Source organism: Falco cherrug, chromosome 2 (assembly GCF_023634085.1).
Source record: "Falco cherrug isolate bFalChe1 chromosome 2, bFalChe1.pri, whole genome shotgun sequence".
Lineage (NCBI taxonomy): Eukaryota > Metazoa > Chordata > Aves > Falconiformes > Falconidae > Falco > Falco cherrug.
In genome coordinates, this window is record NC_073698.1 from 30849503 (window position 1) to 30867703 (window position 18201).

General features: G+C 39.4%; 1 protein-coding gene across 6 annotated transcripts in view; it reads right to left on the reverse strand.

The window, feature by feature from the left end:
* The window catches only part of FNDC3A (fibronectin type III domain containing 3A), a 127069-nt gene that overhangs the window by 7415 nt on the left and 101453 nt on the right, over positions 1 to 18201 (reverse strand). For 5 of the 6 annotated variants that reach the window (XM_055701850.1, XM_055701848.1, XM_055701849.1 and 2 more), the window contains 9 exons: positions 12892 to 13030; positions 11081 to 11149; positions 9633 to 9751; positions 7580 to 7685; positions 7302 to 7477; positions 6105 to 6218; positions 3125 to 3274; positions 2758 to 3041; positions 615 to 824 (listed from right to left, as the gene is read on the reverse strand). In XM_055701850.1, the coding sequence (XP_055557825.1) occupies positions 615 to 824; positions 2758 to 3041; positions 3125 to 3274; positions 6105 to 6218; positions 7302 to 7477; positions 7580 to 7685; positions 9633 to 9751; positions 11081 to 11149; positions 12892 to 13030 (1367 nt within the window). The remainder of the gene's footprint in view (positions 1 to 614; positions 825 to 2757; positions 3042 to 3124; positions 3275 to 6104; positions 6219 to 7301; positions 7478 to 7579; positions 7686 to 9632; positions 9752 to 11080; positions 11150 to 12891; positions 13031 to 18201) is intronic. The other variant, XM_055701851.1, reaches the window with a different exon arrangement.

The window sequence follows — 18201 nt, forward strand, 5'->3', positions numbered from 1 at the left end:
AAGAGCCCAATTTCTTTTTCTCCTTACAGCAGAGCAATTTCACCTAGCAGATCTATTTTGTCTCACTGTCAAGCTAAAGCTAGTCAAGAGATTTAGACATGAGACACAGTGTAGCAGTACTGTTCATTTTACCATTTAGGCAAAGGTATTTGCTGTACCATCTCAACTTACATTCTGATTTAACATGAGAGAAGGGATCCCTTAAAATAATAAAGTATACTATGTGAGTTTTGTTTTCCACTAAAAATAATTGCGTATAAAGACAACAGAGAGTAAAGAATTCACCCCTTCCAATATTAAGTATGTAAAATCCACGAGACTGATTAGACGAGACTTGGACAAAATACTTAACCAAATGCAGAACAGAGAAAAGTGTGCTGGTACAGAACAATTCATTGAACTCTTCATATTGAACTATAAATAAAAAATTATGAAGTTTTTAATCTTGTACTTCCCAGCACAGATCTCTAGAGCTCTTCTTGCCTTGCTAGACGAGATGACCTCCTGTATCTGTTGCAAATTCAGCAAAACATATGGAATTTTGCCCTTTGCTGCCATCTCCCAAGCATCAGACCAGAGCGATACAGGGCAGATTAAAGCGATGCCAAACCAACCTTCCGTTCTTATCCTCCATTTGAAGGTGGTACTGAATGGAGTCAGTTAACGCTTTTGCAGTTCCCTCTCCCCACTTCAGCTTGAGAGTCTGAGAACTGTATGCAGCACATTCCAGGCGAGGTGGATCCGGGGGGAGAGGCTTTGTTTTCAGTTTTATGGTGTGGCTGAAAGGACCCGCTCCAAGACTGTTTAGGGCTTGAATTCGTACTCTAGTTGGGGGCGGCAGCCATAGAGAGGGAGAGAAAATTAACTTGAAATTATTCATTCTAAAAAACAACTGATCATTTCCACCATTTACATGCAAGAGATTAATGGTACCAAATAGACGGTACTTTCTACAATGAAGGTTTTTATCAGCATTATGCTTTGATAGACTGTCATGAATATGCAGGAGTATCATTTTCCGTGCCACGTTTTAAGGAGCTGGATCAATTCAAAATAAAAATATGTTAGCAATTTGCATCATTCACATTAGCGAAAAGATGCAAAAACTCTATCAGCTACTTCAAGAGTGGACCATCCTCCTGACCCTGCAGGCCTTGTACCAAAATTTTTGATAAGACACATTGGAGAGATGAGGGAAGGTAACGCCCCCCCCCCCCCCCCCCCCATCCAAAAGAGGTGAATCGGTATCTTTGGCTATCACAGCAGGTGGGTTCAAGGATGACTACAGGAAAGTTTTACAGGCTTTTTGAAAAAGATCCAATTCATGTGAAAATAAAGTGACGGTGCCCAGCCACCTCTCCTGCTGTTTTCACTGGTAACACATCTCTGGGTGCCTGCAAACACAAGCCATCTTGGGTCTGTTTGGAAAGGGAGAGGGGGAAACTAGAAGAAGTCAAAGGGCAAATGGCTTAGGGTCTGTAGAACTTGAAATTCAGGGATAATTTTTTTTTTTTTGATACTCCATGGAAAAGAATGCTGGAATTAGGTTTCAAGTAAGAATTAAAAGAAGTAGCCAAGAAATCTATTTCTAAAAGAAAAAAAGCAGAAACGAGAGAAATCTGAGACTCTTCACACATCTCACATGTAGCCATAGAACGCCAAATGTGCCAAATCTCATTTTGCAGACTAACATTTTGTCTAAAGTAGTGTGTGCAGGCTTATGAATAAATATTTCTCCTTCACTACTGTAATACTGAATGTTACGTTACCTTATTATAGAACAGAACTAAAGTTAATAATTGCAATTTTTTATTTGCATGAAGAGTTGACAGTGTATCCTATAAAAGCACTTTTGTGGGTAGAAATACTGAAGTATCTGCAATAGCAGCTTCTCTTTTTTCAGTTTGTTGACACAGAGAGCAATGGCTCTTCAAATTGCTGGCATTATTGTTAAATACTTGTAAGACACAGAAACACTGTAGTCTTACATACAGCATTAAAAAAGTAAAAATGCATCTTTAAGGATTCAGAAAAGTTCATGGCTACATGATATCCTAACTATACTGAAATAAGCGTGGGCTTAAATTCTGACTTCAGTGGGACTGGCATTCTCCTCTAAGTTTTAAAACTGAGGACATGTTTTGGTAACAGGAATGTAGAGTACCCTCCAGTAGAATGATTGATTTTTACACTCATATTTTCCCATAACCATTAGGCCAAACTAAAGGGATGATTTCAGCAAATAAAATTCTTCAAAAAATGTAATAATGATTGACAGATTTTCAAACCACCACTCTTCATGCTGACTGTCATACAAATACTTGCTACTTCTGCAGAAAAGGCATTGCAAGTTGTGATGAGCTGCCATTACATCAGACAATCCAGTCAAAGACTGGACATGGTCCTTCCTTGGATGGATTTTATCTTGTCAAACAGATTAGAGGTCATCTATCTATGAAGCAACCAGTCCAAAAAAGTTATGAATCTGAATCTGTAATCTGAATTCATTTAAACCGACACATTAATAAGACAGGCGCAACAATACAAAACTAACATAAACTGTTCTTGAAAGCAAATAAAACCAGCACAGCTCATCTATTTATGATGATCATCATTACAAAACTTCCTTTTGCTCCATGCCCATGTACTAATGCTTCTCAGAGAGTAATGCAGAGAACAAAAAATACAAGGAAACAAACAAAGACTCTGCTCTGGAGGAAGAAACAGTAGGCTGTCAAGTAGCTGTGCATGGCATACCTGTAGGTAGTATCCGGCTGTAAGCCATCTATAATACAGGTCAGAACCTTCCCAACAGTTATTGGCTGCTTATCTCCAAAATCTATGCTGTAGCCAAGGATTTCAGATCCATGGTCACAAGGTTTTTCCCAGCTTATAGCAAGGCATGTGGAAGGAGAATAGTGCGGACTTTCAACTTCATCTTCACTCAGTCCCCGAAGACAAGTCACAACTGCAGGTACAGAGGCTGGAGTCATACACGCCACTACTTCACTGAAAGGGCCCACGCCTGCAACATTCACTGCCTGCAAACGCAAAGGAGACCATGTTTCCACAGCAGGGTCAATTCCCATTTCCCAATGTCACTAACAATAGTTTTACGCCATACCTGAACCCTGCAATAGTATATAGTGGCAGGCGAAAGCCCTTTCATTTCACAGCTGAGCCCAGGCCCACAGTAAGAGATCTGCATGCATCCTTCCACACCACCCCACTCCAGTCGATACTCCGTGATGTCAGCTCCATTACTTACTGGAACCTTTAAAATGGATATAAACAGTTAGAAGTTAAATTCACTGACTGAAAAAACAAACAAACAAACTGAACTCTCCACATATTTATTGTTTTTTTCCCCCACAGGAATGTTACTCTCCCACTTCTTTGCAGATTTTTGATTTAGTACAATACAAATAAATCAGAATGCACTACTGGCCTTGGGTCACCTATACTTTAAAAACACTATTTACCGTTGCAGAGACTACTCTATACAAAGTTAATTGTGATTTCAGTTGTTAAATACAGGAATCATTTGGCATATGGCATTTGGCTTAAGAGCCTGAACAGTCAATGGCAAGAGATGGTCTTCTTGACAGGGTGATTTAGGGTACTGGAGTTTTCACCGACTGGGTCTATTGGGTCTATAGCGCAGGGATGACAATATGCAAAAGCACACTGCAGAAACACACAACATGCAAAATCCTTACAAGATTAAAGGACTCTTCCTTTGGAGCGTGTCATGGCTCTAGTGCATAGAAACTAGGCTGCGAGCACAGTGGGAAGCATTGTGCACTCTGCCTTTTCCCAGGATAGAGCTGTGAACCAACTGGGAGAGACACCTAAGCAACACCACAGACCTGGACTGAAACACCTGCTCCAGTAGCCTGTTTTTCCTCACTACCTGCCCCAGGAATCCAAACTTAGCCTCCCAATTTTGGGAGTTGAATGGTTTTAATACTCCTTATAAATAATTAACTGAAGTACAGTTAAAATCACATGTACCAGTGCCAGACTAAGATACAAGACTACAGAAATGTATCAGCAGTCAATGAAATCATAAAGAAAAAGCCAACCAAAAAGCCAAACATTGCCCTGCACCCCCCCACCCCCACCAAAAAATTTCTTAGATCCTGAAGGAAACAGGAAAAAAAATGGTGCTGCTGTTTTGGATTAAATATTCCAAGATGGCAATCACACCCAGGTGCACATAATAATTGTTCCAAAACATGTTTTTTTTTTTCTTTACCCTTCTCTTAAAAGAAAAGTATTTGCTATTTCCAGCCTTAGGCTTTGTAAAGCTAAGTGACGGAATACAAACAGCATTTCAAAAGATAACAGTTGATGCTCTTGAGCTGTGGCTGGTAAGGACTCCCTTCCCCTTCTCTCATTTACAACGAGATGTGTTTGGCGAGAGAACTAATGCAGCTGTGGATGGCTGTGCAACTGTCAGTGAAGACAGAGTAATTTCTCTATGTTACCGCTGTTCCTGCTGTAGATCCAAAGGAGTTTATCTTAACAGAAGCAGGGCAATCCAAGCCAACAAGTGCAGAAATGACAACAAACTGGGGGAAAGCATTTCAAATGCTGAAGGGTATGGCTACCAGAGGAATTTCAACAAGCAGCATTTGATACAAACTTCAGGAAGTTCAACTAAGACAAAGGCAACACAAAGTCCTGGATCTGGCGTAGAACAGTACAGGCTGAGGAGCAACTTCACCAAAAAAGAACCTCTGTGTCCTGGTAAGAAAGCTGATTGTGAGTCAGCAATATATATCTGATGAAGGTGAACTACATACTGGCTGCATTAGCAAAAGAGCAGCAGGAAGGCTAAAAGGACTAATGATTCCCCTTTGCGCAGCACTTGTGAGGATGCATCTCCAGTACTGTGTCCCATCTTGGGCTCCCCTACACGAGACAGACAGTGACGTAATGGAGTAAGTCCAGTGAAGGGCCACAAAGGTGGAGTGCAACACACAACAAAAAGGTAAGGCTTATTTGATATTAAGATGATAGGGCTAAGGGGAGATCTTACTATTGCCTTAAATGACTTACTGGAAAGGTACAAAGAAAATGTCAAATTCTTCTCAGAGGTGGCACAGTGGCAAGACAAGAGGCAAGAGTCATGACCTGCACTAAAGGATACTTTGAGTAGACATAAAGGAAAAAAAATGCTACAGCATGAGAGGGTTTGCCCAGAGATAGCTTTACCAAGCTGCAGAATCTTCACCCTTGGAGATAAGTAAAACTTGACAAGGCCCTGAGAAATCTGACCTAAATGGAAGTTAGCTCTGCTCTTAGAAAAAGGTTGAACTAAATGACATCTAGAGGTCCACCTCAATTACTCCATGATCTATAAAGCAGGCACCTAACATCAGTCAAATTAATCCCACCTGAACATTGTAAGAAACTTCTTCAAAAACCTTTGCCTTGTAGACATTTAAGGAGAGCTCCTCTGACATACCCAGTAGAAAGCATGAACTCTTATCTTCCAGGTAAAACAGTTTAATCTTCTTTTTCTGTATAGTTCTGTAACTCAGATACTTCAGTCTGTCTCAAGCCACTGAAAAGCTGTGTTTAAACAGTATTCCCAGGCAGAATCTTCCTTTTTACAAGCTTAATTTTTATGTATTGCATTTTTTTAATCAGGCATCTAAATACTATGGGATTATAGGAAGTCTGTGAGGCTTTTGCTACATTATCACTGATGTAATTATATAGAATCAGATCATATTATAAAAACAGCAAATGCACAATAATCTATTGTATTATGTGGAAATATTTGCCCTGAGGAAAGATAACTACATTACAGAAAAATTTTAAGAAGAGCCTGCATCAATCAGAAATGCAGCAGTTGTAGCAAATCTCTTACAACAAAAGAGCAAAGTAACATCTCAAGTACCTGCAGACTGCCAGCTTACAGCTGTCATATAATTGTGTGATGAATTACGTTAAGACTTTACCTACTGAGAATTGGATAATCAGGTAGGTACGTTTAAGAATGTGATCAAAATACAGTCTTATGCTTTTAAAGTTGAACTTAATAATATGTAGAAGACAATTGTGTTATGACAGGTGTAACGTGGCATTCTTACCTCCCACAACACCTGAGCACAGGCAGCAGATCTGCATGCCACTTGAGGGGGCCTGCACTGATCTGGTGGTCCAGGTGCCGTAGTTATTTCACATTTTTCCGAGTAAGGTCCAAACTATTAAAAAGGGAGTTGATACAACTAAATTGTAAAAACAAAATTACTACTTTTTAAATAACAGTTTACCATAGTAGGGACATATAACAGCAACCTGAAAATTTATATTACTTGCTTATAAAATAAAGCTTTGCAGACTGTGGATTCAGGATTTATCTCAGTATCTGACTACTCTCCAGAATAGCCGCAACACTCTTTCTTCTCTACACCAATATAAAATAAATGAATAAGTTTGACACTTCAAACTCTCAGGCAAAACAGGGAAGTGCCGTCCAAATCCTTATTTTGAAGTTACATGATGGCTGCACTGTAACATAACACACTTTGTAACTGCCTATTTATATCTATCTAAAAGAAATAAAGGATTCAAACAATGCTTGAGCTATAAATCACTCTTTGCAGGGGGCAGATAAAAAGTTAGGTCAGTGCTTCAAAGCCTTAAGCTGCAGACCTCTCCACAGCATCAACTGGTCCTGATAGTTTTTATGAAGAAAATGTTATTGAACAAATGCAAGCAGACGTGCCTCTCTGTCTTTGAATTAGGACTTTGGATACATAATTAAATAGCTTGTTCTACAGCAACAATTTATTGAAACACATTTAAGACTCCAAATAGAGAAAGTAGTCTTGTATCTGACAGAACATGTACTCAGAACTTAAACAAAATTTAAAAAGCAGTCAGGAAACGCCAATTATTATGTTCTAGAATACCAACAGCCGTAAAAATGAATGTCAATCAATTTACAAAGCTGTATACAGAAAACAATTTACTGTTTTACTTCACGTAAGAATACTAAAGTTGCAACAATGCTTTGATAAATTACTTGGCATATCCTAACCACTTCCCAATGCTATTATCCAGATACGACATAATTAGCTATTTTCTTTTCCCTTCATTTAAACCCCCTCTTATTATAAACTGTTTAACTAACTGTTCTGACACACAATAAGCTACATGAATCAAATGAATACAATGGGAAATCCCAATTTTAGAATTACTGTTAAATGCTTCTTTTAAAAGAGAAGATCCTTAATAGTAATTGCAGTCTCTGGAACTAATTTCGTTTCAGACTGCCTCCTTACCCCAGCCTTGTTAGCTGCTCGCAGTCTGAAGTTGTACATCCTCCCTGGAAGAAGGCTGCCTATTGTGCATTCAACATCAGAGCCTTGGTAAACTTCCCTGTGTTCATTGGTTTCTGTCTGAAACATTTCCAGACCATAACAAGTAATGGGTGAACCACCATCTACCTGAGGTGGTCCTAAAAATAAGAAAGAAAGAAAGAAAGAATGAAAAGCTTGTTTAATTTTAACACATAACACATTTAGATCCCTTACACTCTTAACAGTTGTAATAGAATTACCCCAGCGCAGCTGAATTTCTCTTGCTCTTGGTCTACCCTGTAGCCTTGGAGGCTGGCATGGACCAGGAACCACTGCTGGTGTCTGCACCAATAAAGAATCAGATGCCTACAAAGGAAAGATAGATTAATGAAGTCATCTAGGCCAAAACAAACACTATCAAATTACGCCACAAGTAAAGGCAAATACTTGAGTAAGAAACAGAATCTTCCATTATTTGAACTACATCTTCAAAATACATGAAGATGCTTAAGTGATCTGGTATGTATTTCTCATGATACTTACATAAAACATGCTACAGTAATCAGAGAATATACAGAATTCACTTTTGCTTTTGTGTTTTGGCACACAGACGGGGGGCAGAATTAAAAACAGTGGTTAATTATTGGTGCAAACGTAGTATAGATGCTTGAAATATGACTTGTTCAATGTAAACTCTTCTCTTTTCCATCAAACTGCAGTTTAATGATTTCTAAAACTTTAATCTAAGGGCTGTATATTTTCCATGCAATAACTCTCAGAAAGCAGAAGTGGGCAGAAATGTCATTCAGAAGAGATTAAAAAATGAGATTTCAACTTTTTCATTGCTTAGTAATACTTAATGTGCAACAAACTTCCACCTCTGATTTGAAACGTGTGCAAAAATAAATAGTGTAACAACAAGCAGCAGATGGCACTGACTGCTCTGGACGCAGACAGAAATGAGTCAGAGACAGTGCGGGGTTATTAGCTTCAGTGTGATACAGAAGAAATGTGAAGTTAGTAAGCCTTTTAGTTTACAAAAGAGATGCATTGTAGAGTCTCATTTCACAACTTTCTACATATGCTTCAGAAAGAGTGGATTGGAAGCTCTGCTGCTTTTCAGTTCCTTTGAAATGTACTGTTGCACTGAACAACTCATTCTACTTAAAAAGCAGAATGTTTCTCTGGAGGCTTATGTCCATGACAAGCTACAGAAAAGTTTAATTACATCTTTATTATTCTTCTGTTGATTTCTGACACTTTCAGAAAGTATCAGGACTTTCTGAAAGTTATTTTCTCTTGGGTACTCAGTAATGTTTATTCTAAATTAATGGGGTTAGGCTGCGGGGAGGGAGGTTGGCAGAGTGAAAGTCTCCAACAGCATACATGCACTTGTGGTTAGGTGGCTGGGAAGTATACTGCCTTCTCCCTTCCCCAACAACAGCGAGCTGAGCTATGGTGAGGGGAAAGCATCGCAGCTGAGCCAGCACTGATGGAGCCCAGATTTACTCTTAAGACAAGGTGGCTGTGGGCAAGGCTATCTTTGCAGGAGACTTCTATGCGGAGGAAGATACTAAAGGGGGCTGGGAAAGAAATGGCAAACACCAAGATTTTCAGATCAGCTTGACAGTGAAGCCCTGCTGGAATTCTGTAGAGAGCCAAGGCTAGCTTTGTTACACTTGCTGCTGGGGAGAAGAGAGAGAAGAATACAGCATGAGATTTTGGCACCGGAGGCTGAACTACACCACAGAAGTGCCAGCGCAAGTGTGTGTGTGTATGTAATGTGTATATATGAGGGAGGATAGTATGACACGTCAAATTGCCTGGAAACAGTGAAAAGTAGGACAATGTAAACATTTTGACGGTGGCTAAGGCAGCACGGGAAATGCCCACGGAGCACAACCTGTGAAGCCTAAGGAAACACTGCCCTCCCCTGCCTGCTGGGCTGGCTTGGCTGCTCAGACAGGATACTCCACTGATCACATGGAAAATACTAAATTTCCATTGTTGTCTTGGGTTAGGCGTTAGGAAATGACATTCTATCAATGTATCACATAGTAAAAGACATAGCATCTGTTTCTGTAAATAAGAAAAATCACTTTAAACAAACTAGAGTATCAGAGAACATTCACATTTAATTCTTTAAGAAGCGGGCAAAAACTTGAAACACTGTGCATCAGTACTGGAACTTTTTTTAGGTACTAATTATGGCTATTTTCCGAGGCATTTCTGTACAGTTTTTGCTTATTAACTAGTGGACCAGATTTTCTTAAAGAGACAAATTTATTTAATACAAATATTAGCTCATGTTACCGTGCTTTGTCCTCCTTCCCCAATGCAATATACACGTAACCGATAGGAACAGCCAGGATTTAGTCGGTCACACACATGTTCCCTCGCAGCTCCGCTGTAGACTGTATCCCATTTGTTTCCTGAAAGGTACAGGAGTAAGTTTGCCATGAACCAAGGTGTAATTTGCCACACTTCAGTACCAGACACAGCAGGTATCCTTGCTTCATTAAGTAAGTGTGTGCCTGATGTTTATAAAAAAAATTAAGGCTTGCTTTGAGTTTCCTGGCAAAAGAATCCAATCATTTAATAAAGACAGTTTCCTAGGTAAATTTATGCAGATATTCTGAAGTGAAATTTCTTCATTATTTGTTTTCACATTAACTAGGAGAGAATGTACTTTTAATGAAGTAGTTATTACTGGGCCAGTAAGCACATTCAAACATCATAACCAAACGGATAGGAGATACGAAAGCAAAATCTTCCACGGAAAAGAAGCTTTTAATTACAACATTCATTTTGCAGACTGTAACTACAGTTTACAATTGATAAAATTTGTTTTATTCCTAAATGGCCTAGCACCATCTGAAATACTGATTTCATTCTTTCTTACTCAGCCAGACTCTTATATGAGAAACTTTGAGCATTCTCTCTCTTATTAAACAGATTAAGCAGGGAACCTGGGGACTTTTAATTAGATCTCCAGCAACTCAATACGTCACAGAATTTGGAGCGCTGGGAATGAAATGTAATGCACAGCTCACTAAACCTGCACGAAAGGCTCTATTAAGTAATCCCAAAAGTGACTTTATACGGACACATGATGGAGTAAGGAAAGTGATAGACTAATTATCCGAAGAACCACACAGGCTGCCATTACAATTTGGGGACAGTGCGCTGTCTCAACCAGAAACAGCACTGGAGAAGCATAAACTTGCATTCTCAATGTGACTATGTTTCTGAAATCAATGAGGCTACTGAAGAGGCCTGGATTTTTAAATAATTTAGCTGGACAGCTTTATGTCCAGTTCAGAAATATCGTTAATTTCCCTTCCGTAAGAAAGGACAGAAAAGCAAACAGCAGAAACAGTTATCCCAACTGCATCACTGTTCTCCTTTTAAAGTGACAAATGAAGCACTAGTTTTTCTTTCATCTGTCATACAACCAACAAAGCTACATGGCCCTGTCATCTTGCCCTAAAATGTCTGTAATGTTTCATTTCATTTCTAAAACAGAATACATCTAATTAATGTCAGACATGGAGCATCTCTTTTGATGCAGAGTTCTGTGGCATCCTCTTTCTAAGCCAGAGAAAAAGAACCTCATGTATATGAGCATCATCATTCCTATTTTTTTGATGGCACTTCCTTGCAATAACTTTCCCTATCATAATACACATTTTACTCTTCCCACAAGCACACACATGCAGAAAAAACCACAGCTGATTGCAACAGACGCTCCCAATGCTTACCATTTAAGCCTTCAGACATTTCCACAACATACATATTTATTGCTGCTCCTCCATTGTCTTTTGGCGGATCTATAAACAACAGCAACATTCCAACTAAGTGATGTAAATTAAATGGTTTTGTAGCTTTTGGAAAGAAATTTACCAAAGGAAAAATCAACAGCTGGCTGGAGATGGGTGATTGTTTAGACAGATAGCATCCTAGCTAGCCCTAGCATCCCAGTTCAGGACAGCCACAAATCACTTATTCTCCACTACGTGAAGCTGCCAGCTCACAACCTTACTGCATACTCCACAGTGAAGAGTGACAAGTTAATCAGGCACCTGGGAGATGCCACAGCAAACATTTCCATTAGTCTGAAGTGCCATGGAAGGCCGCCTGATTAAGGTTTCAGGGACATAGATCTTAATGGTCCTGTAATATGGATTACAGACAGGAGACTATTATCATACTGATTTGCATAGAAGAATATTTCAAAATTATTTAAGGACAGGATTTCAAAAACTTCAGTATTTTGGGAGAGAACAGAAGCCAGGAATTCTACACTGATAATCTCTTAAATTTTTAATGCATCACTAGAAATTGAGTGCAATATCCTCCCTGGTACAATATTCATGTACAAGATACGAACTTACAGACCTATCTTTGACATATAATCCTACTACTCTTTCTCAGAGCTGACTTAGAGAGCAGCAGAATTAAAATGATGTTGAAAAACAACGTTCTAAACAAACATGAAGACAGTATGATACTTCAACACAGAAAGGTACTGCTGCCATGACATCACATTATGTATGTGCTGGATGAAACGGTGTTGGCTCTTAGACAAGGGTTACATATCATATCACACCTGCTAAATAAAATGAGACTTATTATATGGCACACAGCCTCTTCTGGTTGGAAGGTAACAAATTACTTGAAATTATATGGCACACAGCCTCTTCTGGTTGGAAGGTAACAAATTACTTGAAATTAAAAATAAAATTATAACATTATCTCACAAAAAAAAGTGTTACTGTTCAAAATAATGACTAGTAAAGGTTTTATACATAAATAGGCATTTTAGACAATTTTCAATTTACAAATTAGGTATTTCTAATAACTTCATATACATTATACATCAGTCATAAAATATCAAGCATCAGGCCCTAATGTAGCAAAGCACTCTGGAAAGATGCAAGACTGGACTTGCTGAGTATTACTTATACTCTGCAAGTAGCTTTCCTATTATTAATGCAAAATAATTAAACACACTATTAAACAGAAATAGGTAAGCAGTTTAATTATCTGTGACAATAAATAAAACCTTTAACCATTTGATCTTCTGCTCGAGTACTGCATCACAGAGTACTGTTTCACCTTCTCCTATTTCACAGCGTAACACTAAAAACCCCTGAGCCTAAGGAAGTTTCTCAAGATCCTTAGCAAATAAAAATATTGATCTATCAAAACCAAACACTTTGAATAGACAGGTTTAACTTGGATCTTCTCTTTTAATAAAAACCCAGAATGTTGTGGCACCTACTTTTTGTGCACAAGAAACAGAACTTCTTAGCACACAAATATAACCCCTGCAATAACAGTCTCTATTAAAAATTGTGTATTATTCTTCCCACACAATTACACTATTATACTGCCACCCTAAGTATTGTGAATTTATATTCTCCTCTTAGTTCTATAAGTGAATCACAATGGCTCAGCTGACTGAAGTGTTACTGAAGTAAAACCTGGCCTTCTGTATAGATCTATATATATAAAATATTTTTTTATATATGAAGTACATATTCTAAACAGAGCTGGGCAACAACCTTACCCCAGGTTATTTTGAAACTCTGTGCATGAATTTTTCCTTTCACTGCAGGTTTTGAAGGTACTCCAGGCTTGTCTGGACAAGTAATGTATTCTACTGTCTCACTTGGACTGCTTTTCCCTTCTGAGTTGTAGGCAATGACCTGCAAATACATTAAAAAAAATTACAAACAGAAGAAACACACTGGCTAGTGATATGCTATTCACTGTTAATGGTAAGATCAAACTAATTTATATTTATACTTAGACAGATAGCTACATATTAAATTATCACAAGAACTAAAGCTATTTTATGCCTTCTTTTTCATTTTCATTAGTCGCATAGTTAGACAACCACTCTACCATAATTAAAAATTCCTGCAAATTGCCAGCAAAATAAAAAATCTTTAAAGAAAACAACCCTGGTAACTGTGAAGTTGAAAAAAAAGGTATTTCACAAATCAAATAACCTTCTCTATCCCCTGAGTTTCAAATGTTGGTGCAGAAAGTTACGCTTCTACTTAGGACACTTAAGAGCTGCCTGGCCATAGAAGGTAATCAGGACATGCAAATCTCAGTGACGTTAATGGAATCTGTGGGTGCTCAGTATAGCATGAGCCACTTTATTTCAAGTCAAGGATCTGAAAACTTCGGTTTTTTAAAACCCTTTAAGATACTCAGAAATTAGATAGGTCCAAGAACAACTCTTTCATCGGAGCTGTGCAATTTATTGATAATGAAATACATGCGTGAGGAAAAAACCTTTATAAAAGCATGGAAACAAAAGATGATGAGAAAGACATACTGTGAAGAGGCCACTTTTAAACTTTCACTGGAGGAATATGGAAGTATTAAAACTTCAACTGCAATTCCCTTCCCACTGAGATAAAAATATTTTCAAGTAATTGAGAGCAAAAAGTGACGCTTTACTAGCTGCTAAAGAAACCTGGATAATCAGAGGTCTCATACTACTGTATACCTTCTTTTAAGGAAAAACTTTCAGAGATAAAGTGTTTACATGAGTAAGTAACAGCAAAGGTGATATAAACTCTTCAGCCCCAGGGAAAATTATGGCAAATGTTGTCATGGAAGTTATATACAGGCACATAAAGCACAAGAAGGTAATTACATTTATCAAGGGTAAATCATGTTGGAAGGCACTCAACGTTGTTCAATGATGAAACAACTTGCTCTATAGAGGAGGGGAGAGCTGTGGACACCATCTGCCCTGATTTTAGTTTGACATGGTCTCCCACAACATACATGTAGGAAAACTCATAGGATATAGCCAGAACGGATGGATCACAAGAAGGATGTGGAAAGCCTGACAGAATGTCAGGCTTAGGTGGTTAATGGTTTGAAGGCAAATTGGCAGCTGCTCATGAGTGGATTTCCTCAGCAGTCAATACAATGTCAGATAATATTCAGTATCTTTAGCAGTGATCTGGATGACAGGAGTGACTGCACCCTCTTCCCCAGGTTTGCATAAGGCACCAAACTAGGAGCAGAGAGAGATCTGCTGGAAGGAAGAGCTGCCACACAGACTTCGACAGGCTGGAAAATTGCATCAACAAGAACTGTATGAGCTTTGACAAAGATCAATATAAAGTCTTGCACGTGGGACAGAATAATCCCAGGAGCAGTAGTCTGGAGTCTGACTGGCTAGACAGCTTTTCTTTTTTCAGCTTTGCTGAGAAGGACCTTGGGTCTCCAGTGGAGAGCAAGCCGAATGAATCGGCAAAGCACCCTGGCAGCAGCAAAGCCAAACTGTTTCACCTGGGGTGCATCAGCAAGAATTTTGCCAGCAGAACAAGGGATGTGATTATGCCACTCTATTCAGCACTTTTTAAGCCATGCCTGGAATACTGTGTCCAGTTTTGGTCCTCTCAGTTCAAGACAGACACTTGGAAACTGCAGAGAGTCCAGAAGAGGGTCAGCACGATGATTAGAGGGTTAGAGAACCTGACACAGGAAAACAGTTGAAGAACTTGGGTTTATTCTGCCTACGAAAAAAGAAGTTTCATTGCAGGGAGATCTAATCACAACCTTCCAATACCTAAAAGATAGTTACAGAAGAGATGAAGATTCTGCCTTCACAAGGACTTGTGATGATGAGACAGACACAGTACGCACAAAGTGTGTTAGTGAAAAGTCTAGCTGGATGTAAGAAAAAAAATGAATCACCAGGAGAACAGGCTGCCTAGAGAAGTGGTCAAATCTCCCTTGCTGAAAACACTGAAGTCTCAGCTCAACAGGGCTAAGAGTGCTGAATTGCCTAACCTAAGGCCCTGCTTTCTACACGTTTGGCCCAGATGATCCCCCAAACCCCCTTTCACTCTAGACTCTTCTGTGACGCTAGGAAAGCAAATTGCTGCTATTCTTTACTTTCTAGTTGTGTCTGCATTTAACTACATATTCCTATTTGTTCCTAGAGAAAAGCTGAACGACCTAAAAAAGGGTTTTTAACTTTTACATTTCTGTTAAAAATGAGCAGAATCAAAATGACAGCAGCAATGTTAGTACAGACTGAGAAAAGGGAATGTGAGCTAACATGTCTCTCAGATACTAAGTCACCTGATACAGTTTACAAGATTAACAATCATCTGGTTGTCATTGTGCCCTTATAAATGAAGTTAAACAGGCACAGTTAGAGTTTATGTATTACAATAAGGTTTCCAATGGTTATAAAGCTTCTTTCAAAAGCCTTAAGGAATATTACTACTAATTAAGTCTCTCCCCTGTACAATAAAAATTAAAGACCTGATTAACACAACATTTGTTTCTCCTTTATGCCTTGTGAATGAGTGAAGAGAGACTCCTGTTTACTGTTTTGTTAAGAAAAATAGGGTAGAAACATTGATTTTTTTATTTTAATGAGAAACCTAGGATGTTTAAGTTAACTATGTATTTACTAGAAATGTGTGTCATTAACATACAGGATTACTTTAATCAAGTCCTGTAAAAGCCAGTTTCAAGTTAATCAGCTGTTCTTTAGTTTAAGCTCAAGTATGGCCATAACAGTCCTAGCTTGGTACAGTTCTTGGAATACACTATATATTTAAAATTATTTAAATATTAAGTTCTGTTAAAAATCCCCAAGTACTCTAAGATTAATTCCCACCATAACCTATTCTGCTTAAGAAAGTAATCACATTCATAAGTGCAAACTATCTCCTACCATTTGAAAAGGAGTACTTACATGTTTTAGTGTTAACTCAAAACAAACTGATCAACCCTTAAACTTTCATATTGCAAAGAGATGCTGTTCTTCAGCAGTTCCCACCTTCCTTATGAAATAGTATTTTTGGTGTATACAAGCAACAGCTATCAACATTTTTTCCCCTTGTAGACACAGATGAGATTATTCTGACTCTGCTTCATACTGTGGAACATGCCTTTAGCTTTGTTCCAAAACCCAAGCAACTGTTCAAGAGTGACTCTGAACACAGAACAGCCCAGGTTGGAAGGGACCTGAAAGATCATCTGGTCCAACCTTTCAGGGAAAAGTGAGCCTAGAGAAGATTATCTAGCATCCTGTCCAGTTGTGTCTGGGGACTGGACCGTGTCCCTGGGGAGGCTGTTCCACTGACTGGTTGTTCTCACTGTGAAAGATTTCTTTCTTATACCAAGATGAAACCTCTCCCAATGCAACTTGCACCTATTGCCCCTTGCCATCTCCATGTGGCACCTGGTGAAGACAGCGTCTCCCTCCTAACTGTCCCTTAAGTACTGGAAAACTGTGACAAGGTCTCCATGAGCCTTCTTTTCTCCAGGGAGAAAAAATCTCATTCCTTTAGTTTTTCCTTACAGGGCTGGTTCTCCAGCCCTCTCAACATCTTCATGGCCCTCCTCTGAACCCTCTCCAATATGTTTGGTGGTTTTTTTTGAACTGTGAGGATCAGAACTGGACACAGCACTCCAGCTGTGGCCTGGCAAGAGCTGAATACAGTGGGTGATCACCTCTCTTATCTGTGCTAGTAGTGCCCCTGCAGATGCAGCCCAGGACCCAGTCTGCCTTTTTTGCTGCAGTGTTGCACTGCTCACAGTCAGTTTGTCCACCAGGACCCCCAGGTCTCTTTCAGCAAGGCTTCTCCTAGCCTACACTGCGCTGCTTGGTTATTCTGACCCAGGTGCAGGACTGGCACTCATCTCTGTTAAACTTCATACTGTTCTTGCTAGCCTACTCTTCTAGCCTGTCCAGGTCTCTCTGCAAGATGTCACCTTACACAGATGAAGTCATCTCATCTTCTGGTATGTTCATCTCACCACTCAGTCTGGTGTCACAAGCAAACTTGGTAAGGATGCTTTCAGTATCATTGTTTAGATCATTTGTGAAGATGAACAGCGTGGGGCCCCATATTGATCCCTAGGGAATCCTACTTCTGCCAGGCTGCCAGCCTGAGTAAAAAACATTGAACTTCACCCTCAGTGTGGCCTGTTGGCCAGTTTCTACCTATCTCTCGAACCACCCATCCCGTTTGTATCTTGACAGTTTGTCCAGGAGAAGGCTGTGGGAAACAGCATCGAATGCCTTGCTGAAGTTGAGGTAAACAACACCCCCTACTCTTCTCAGGCCAACTGAGTGTTACTTTGATGTAGAAGGCAATCAGGCTGTTCAAGCATGATTTGCCTTTGGTGTAGGCTCTTCCCAATCACCTACTTCATTTGGCTTGTAATAGTTTCTAGCAGGACTCTTCCATTACTTTCCCAGGGACTGAAGTAAGACCAATTAGCCTGTAGTTCCCTGCGTTCTCTTTTGGGCCCTTTTTGTAGCTGTGTATGACATTTGCACTCTTCCAGTCATCAGGGATATCCCCTGATCTCCATCACTTTTCAAATATTATAGATAGTGTCCTTGCAACAATGTCAGCCACTTCTCTTAACATCCTGGAGTGGATTCTGTCCTAGCCCATAGATTGATGTGGGTTGAGCCCTTCTTCCACCACTGGTGGGTTGACACAAGCCTTGTCGTAGCTACTTGATCCTGTGACCTGGGGTCCAGCTATGATGGTAAAGGCAGAGGCAAAGGAGGTATTGAGAACCTCTGCCTTACTGGCATTATTAGTAACTTGCTTCCCTGCCCTATTTAGCAATGGGCTCATGTATGTCTTCCCTGTGTTTCTGCTTACTGCTCACATACCTAGAGAACCCCTTCTTGTTCTTGACATTTCTGGCAGATTTCAGTTCTAGCTGATCCTCAGCCTTCCTGGCTACATCTCTGTATGTCCTAGCAAGGTTCTTGTAGTCCTTGATGGCTATTTGGCTGCCTTTCCACAGCTGGTACGCTTTTTTTTTTTTTTTGCTTTTAACCACACCCAAAACCTCACTGTTAAGC